The sequence below is a fragment of the Cyprinodon variegatus genome, unplaced genomic scaffold (assembly GCF_000732505.1).
Source record: "Cyprinodon variegatus isolate N-32 unplaced genomic scaffold, C_variegatus-1.0 Scaffold1017, whole genome shotgun sequence".
In the NCBI taxonomy this organism is placed as follows: Eukaryota; Metazoa; Chordata; class Actinopteri; order Cyprinodontiformes; family Cyprinodontidae; genus Cyprinodon; species Cyprinodon variegatus.
Window position 1 is genome coordinate 22,577 of NW_015151470.1, and position 6,777 is coordinate 29,353.

Consider the following 6,777-nt stretch of genomic DNA (forward strand, 5'->3'; position numbering starts at 1 on the left):
TCTGTAAAAAAGAAGTTTTTGAGGAAGAAGAAGAAGTAGTAGTATTTATTTGTTTTTTTTTTTAGACTTTAGAAACTCAGAAGCTGATCAAATATCGGGTTAAATATCAGTGGGGTGGCCGATGTCCGATATGCCCATTATATATCGTGCATCCCTAAATAATTTAATACAAAGATTGATGTTTAAAAAGGAATTGAAGGGGGCCCCGCCAAATTTTAAACTGCTCCTACTGTAATCTCCAACCTCCTTCCTAAATGACCAAGTGATGCTAAAAAGCTTCAAAAATCAAATTATTCGGGGGTTTTCCCCCCAAAGTTTCTTCTAGATCAGTTGGAAAGACGTAAATCGCCATGTTTTTTATTCTACATGCTAATTTTATAAGCTAAACATCTTGGTCACTGGAACCAGTGGGTCATACCAGCACGTCGTGGCAGATCTCTTGGAGCTCCCCCTCGATCTTCACGCGATAGTCCCGGGCCATCTGCTGTTTCTTCTCGTTGCCCTCCGTCTTCTGCTCGATGCTGGAAATGACGCGCCAGGATGAGCGGCGGGCCCCCACCTGAGAGCACAAAAAAGAATAACCTCATAAAATGGAAACTTCTAGATGTTTTTCTGCAAAATAAAGCAGAACTTTGTACTTTAAAAGCACAAAATGATTAAAATCTCCAACACTGAGTGACTGAAGCTGACGGAGCAGCTGGGGGCCAATCAGGACACTGGGATTAAGGACAAGCTTTGCTCCTCCACCAGTAGGTGGCAGCAGTTCTCCAACTAAACCACCAGTCAGCCCTTTAGTTTTGTACGAAAACGAGCAGCGTGTATCCCTTTCGTCATGTACAAAAAAATTATTGAATTACTTGTGTTTTTGAAGCGTATGGCGATCTGACTAAAGGGATACACGCCCACTGGGACTGACTGAATAGTTGGTTTGTAACCACGGAGCTCAGTTCTTATTGGAGACTATTAGAGGAAAACGATCAACCAAATCCCCCCCCCTGAAAGCGACCACTCGCTGTTTATTTCAGACTTGCTGCTTAAACTAGGGGGCCACCATGCTGCAAAACAGAGCAAGAACTGCCATGAGGCCCCGGACTGTGTGAGGAGGGAACCATGGAAACGGGTGTGGTTCATGTGAGCAGAGCTAATGACTCATAAGAAGACAGAACAACCCTGCTTCCATCTCTGATTAACTTCAGAGGAGGAACGCCTCAATGAAAACATCCTGGACTTCCACTGTGGAAGGAGCTCCTGTCTGGAGCTGCAGCAGCTGGGAAGCTTGTCGCCGTACCACGTTCTTATAGGCGACAGAGAGCAGGTTGCGCTCCTCGTTGCTGAGCTCCTGGCCCTGCTCCGTCACAGCCTTCATGGCAGCCGCCATGTCGTCGTAGCGCTCGGCCTGCTCTGCCAGCTTGGCTTTCTGCACCAGGTCGTTCTTATCCATCTTTTAGGCTGCAAAACAAAAGCACAGAACACACAGAAATGTTCGATTAAACAAAAAGAATTTCAGAAAGAAAAAGAAAAAAAAATATATATATATAGACAAACGTCACAAACAGAAGAAATCTTGAGGCTCCAAACCCAAGTAGGGAGGAGAAGATCTGCTCTGCCCATCAACTGGCTTTATTATTCAGATAAAAACCTCAACGTGAGACAAACAAGGTATCTTCCTTCATCCCTTCAACCGTCATGAAGGTTCTGACCAGGATAACTCCTCTGCTGCTGGAGTATTCCATTTACAGTCATTTAACCGTCAGGTCTGCAGTTCTTCTGCTGTTTACAGCTGGTTTTAGATGGTTTGGTTTCCATGGCTACTGGTTAAACATCAGGAACAGGAGGAGGCGGTAAACTCCTTCACAGCGCGCTCTAAGCTTCTCAGCATGTTTCTACAGTCACACTAAGGCGACTAAATAGAGATCAATATGCTGGAAAAGATTCTCAGTCATCCAGGTCATGGACTTTCCAAAAAAGAAAAAAAATAATCAACTGGACTTTTTTTCCAAGTTAGAAGACGTTTGCTTCCCATCCATTCAATGCAAAACGTCAGAAATAACCTCGAACTCAACTCTATTCCTGACATTGAAAAATTATTCTGAATTTGAAGCAAAATGTCTCCAGACTTGGAAACAGAGTCTAGTGGATTGTTGCTTTCTTTTACTTTCTTGGAATAAAGGGAGATCAATGCGGCGTGCTGTAAATCATCGGATCAAAATGGCCGTCAAGTTTTGTGTCGAAATGTGCAGACATTAATCACACCACCAGGTGGCGTTTCGCAGATCAATCATTCCATTTTTCCCATTTGCAATCTGTACAGTTTGGTTTTCGGAGTCAAACAAAATGCGAACAGGTCCTTTAAATAAAAGTTACAACAAAATAGACGTCAGGACTGTCAAAACTACTGAATCTAACTTATCAGATTTGTGCTTTTATCCGCCGCAAAATAAAAATAAAACCCATGCCAATAAGGTGCAGGGTTGGAACAGATGTTTGGTTTAATGCCAAGCTACCGTGTGAGAAAGTTTACTGCTCTAAAATGATCGTAATGTCAGGAACAAAGGACTGGAATGCCTGCTGGTTTTCACCTCCAGCTTCCTGGAATAACAGGTCAGTCCAGACCCACTTTCTCTGAATGTCGGGGATATTTGATAAGGAATGGGGCGAAGGCGTGCCTTATATCACCGGGCCTGAAACAATCAGATGGATTATTATATTAACCAATCATTGAAATTATTCTACACTATTTTAGTCAGTGGAATCAAAGCATTAGCTGAAGTTTACTGACTTTAAACTGGACAAATAGACATTTATATTTAGGACTAAAAACCAAACTTTGTCCATCAATATTATCTTTGAATGACTAATCTTTTATAAATTATCATCATTTGCTCAAAATAACACCAATTTAAACTGAGCTCTAAATATCTGTAAAGAGAAGAACTTTGGTTTATTACGGGACTTTAAATTTTCATTTTAGATTAGAAAAATGTTTATTATCTTATCAATATTCATTAACTGCAGCCTGGCGTTTATCCAATCATATTAGCCGCGGTCTCTCAAGTGGTTTAATTGAGCAAGATGCTACTTTAATCTCAATATAACAAACAAGGTTCATACAATTCTATTCAGTTTATTTCTATAGCTCTAATTCACAACACGTCATCTCAAGGCACTTTACAATTCACCAGATCATCCAGTCAGATTGTTTTAAAGTTTTCTATCTAAGGAAAACCAGTTGATTGCATCGACTCATTGACTGGAAGGAAATCCCTCACACTAAGCATGCTTGTAGCGACAGTGGAGAGGAAAAACTCCCTTTTAACAGGGAGCAGAACCAGGCTCAGAGTGAGCGGCCATCTGCTGAGGCCGACTGGGCAAACAGGAATAAGTTACTCCAATTTAATGCTTTTTAACGCTCATTTAATGCTCTTGGAAATAATTTTAATGCCATTAACAAGTAGTCATAACTCTCATATATCTATATATAACACGGCCAAATCCTATGTCATGTTTACCATCGACTGGCCGCAGCCATGTCCCGACTTCCTCGTCTTCCATCCACTTTGGTTAAAAGTTGCATTTTCCCCCCATTCTCTAACATTTTCTCCACCTCGAGCTTCTTTTCCGAATATACAGCTTTACGATCAACCGGAAGCAGTTGCGTGCAAACAAGCAGAACCAGTTATATCCGATATAAAATATCTGACGAAAGTGTTTTTAATAAAGCATTTTAAATGCCACCATAATCACATTTATTTAATCTTAATGCCAATTGGCCTCAATGAAGAAAAAAAAACATTTTTAATCACATGTGGAAACCCTGATAAATTTTAGCACAAAATGAAGTTACATTAGTAATGATCTTGTGGCACATCACTTAAAATAGTATTGTTAAAAACATTTTTTAAATCTGATCAATAGGTATATATTTCCTGCTCATCAATCAACCTGAACAGTTTGTACTTCCTGCCTANCCTCGAGCTTCTTTTCCGAATATACAGCTTTACGATCAACCGGAAGCAGTTGCGTGCAAACAAGCAGAACCAGTTATATCCGATATAAAATATCTGACGAAAGTGTTTTTAATAAAGCATTTTAAATGCCACCATAATCACATTTATTTAATCTTAATGCCAATTGGCCTCAATGAAGAAAAAAAAACATTTTTAATCACATGTGGAAACCCTGATAAATTTTAGCACAAAATGAAGTTACATTAGTAATGATCTTGTGGCACATCACTTAAAATAGTATTGTTAAAAACATTTTTTAAATCTGATCAATAGGTATATATTTCCTGCTCATCAATCAACCTGAACAGTTTGTACTTCCTGCCTAAATGACCTTGATCATTTTGTTAGTTATAAAGTTTTCTGGCAGCTCCAGCAGACGTCCTGGCGGAGCATCTTTACCCGCCAGTAACTAATGACTGTCGCCCACTTTTCCATGTAGAAGTTATTAACAGCCCTGAAGCAGGGAGAGACGCTGGGAGCTGAACCAAGAGTAAAAAGTACAAATCAATCACCTGCTCATATCGAGTGGCATCCCATTAGTTTCCAAAAGACAGAACTAAAACCAGCAGACATTAAAAGTACAAATTAAAAAAACTAATTCTGCTCATCAGTGGCAGATTACTGCCTGCATGCAGCTTTAATAACATTCCTGACAGGATGTGACATCACAGATCTGTGTATCTATACTAAAAGACTATCACACATTCCTATTGTCCTCCTTCAATGTTAAAACTTTATATTTATGCTCTAAATTCAAAGTATTTATAAAATAAAATCCCTTTACATGCTTCTATGTGTAGCTTTACTCAATCACTATTCTTTACTTTTACTCAGTTATTTTTTTTATCTATTATTTTGTTCAAACTCTGCTGATTGTTCACTGGAAATTGCACTTATTTCTTTCTATACTATACATAAATAAATACATTATAAAAGAAAAGCATGAACCAAAACTGAAATCTGCTTCTAGTGAGGAATCCTTTTCAGTTTAATAACAACTAATGTCTAAAAGAGATCAAAAGACCCTTAATTTAATCTTTTAAAAATAAATCAGCCTGAAATAACGATGAAGAACAAACATGGCTGCTCTGTTTATTGTTAGAATCTATATTAGGTGTGATATTTCTGACCAAATGAGACTGATTGAGATTAAAGCCCATTAAAAAGCAGGTAGTGATGATGATGATGACATGGTTTTTCACCTTCCTGCTAAAATTAGCTTAGCTTAAATCAGAGCTCGTGCCTCTGGTCCCGGTTCGGTTTGAAACAGACGGCCTTAGAGGCGCGCGGATCGAACCGCATCGATCCAACCGGCTCCGGTCATCCCCCCACCCCCCCAGCACGTGCCAGGCGGTTATCCAACCACCGGGCTTAAACAACTTTAGACCGATAAAAATGAAGAGAAACCCCGATAAGGCAGCTTTCTCCAAGCGGAGGAGCGGCCATAGAGGGCCTAACAGCCAGGGTGTGGGGGGCGGCCCGCTCCCCCGGCTGGCTCGGCGTGCTAACAGCTACGCCCTCCTTGTCGCATTCCGCTGCGGAATTTTAAGATGGAGAGATAGATTAGCGCCTGTTAGCTTAGCTGCTAGCAGTGGGAGTAGCTGACCGAGCGCAGCGCGAAGGCCCACTTCCCCCATCTTTGGCCAATTTAGCGATTCTTCGAGATTCATTTGAGTTTGTAGTTCCATAAACTGTGTATTTGGGTCGCATATGAAGTGGGAACTCCCGGGGAACATGGAGGGTGTGTTAGCGGAGCTGCTTTCACTGCGCCATGACGGAGCTCCACATCCGCGCCCAGTCACTCCTCCCTAAATCCAGCGGTTTGGGACCGAGGCGTCTTTAGATGGCTGGAGCTGAACGCCTCCTGTAGAAAAAGCGGCCTCCCCAGCATCGGCTGCTAAACGGTCCGGGCTGCAGAGTGGCCGCGGCTCGGCCGCTGCTAAGCTGTCAAAATGGCCAGAGCCAGCTTCTCCCTCCTCCCCACACGGTGAGCGGCTCGCATTGAACCGGGCCTGTGCTTCAGGCTTCAACCATTACGATTATAGGCGCCTCCCGGCAGCACCTGATAACGTTTTCGATGCTTTTTTCGGACATTTCTCATTTTCTGCTCATATTCTCTGGCCTAAATCCCCGCACCCAGCCCCAAACCACAATAGGCATCTTCCGCCGCAGAGGCAGACCGCGGGACCCCCGGTTCGACTGCCGCTTCACCGTCAAAACTCTGCTCGACCCGAACATCAGACATCGATGGATGAAAACATCTGCGGACTCACATTTAGAGCGAATCAAGGATCCGGATTTTCTTCTCTTAACGATGGGAGTATCTCAAGCCGTCCTCCGCTCGCTGCTCGGGATATTCAGGGCAGTACCACTTCCGCCTGCTCTGACACTTCCGCTTCCTCTAAACCCCACCCCTCCCCCCGCCAGTATCCGTGGCAACGGCGCCAGGGGGTTTCCTAGCCATAGTGCAAGGGGCTTTGACGTCAGGAGGTCCATGGCAACCGCTACAGGATGACGTCCACCAGTCTCCGTGGCAACCGTTACCATGAGACCGTTGCTGTCGTATCAGCATCATGTTAACTGATGCGGACGTGTGGGTTTATATACGGTATATATATATATATAGTTAAAAAAATGAAGTTCTTTTGTTTTAATATTTCACTTTGCTGCTGTGCATGATGATAGATAGATAGATAGATAGATAGATAGATAGATAGATAGATAGATAGATAGATAGATAGATAGATAGATAGATAGATAGATAGATAGA

At 42.2% G+C, this 6,777-nt stretch overlaps 1 protein-coding gene across 1 annotated transcript in view; it reads right to left on the reverse strand.

Moving 5' to 3' along the window:
• LOC107100836 (14-3-3 protein beta/alpha-1) overlaps window positions 1–6,420 on the reverse strand; it is a 12,086-nt gene extending 5,666 nt beyond the window's left edge. The window contains exons 1-3 of the mRNA XM_015399486.1: window positions 6,281–6,420; window positions 1,289–1,449; window positions 419–559 (exon numbers count right to left, since the gene is read on the reverse strand). Of these exons, the coding sequence (XP_015254972.1) occupies window positions 419–559; window positions 1,289–1,441 (294 nt within the window). The 5' untranslated portion in view covers window positions 1,442–1,449; window positions 6,281–6,420. The remainder of the gene's footprint in view (window positions 1–418; window positions 560–1,288; window positions 1,450–6,280) is intronic.
• Between the last annotated feature and the right edge of the window lie 357 nt (window positions 6,421–6,777).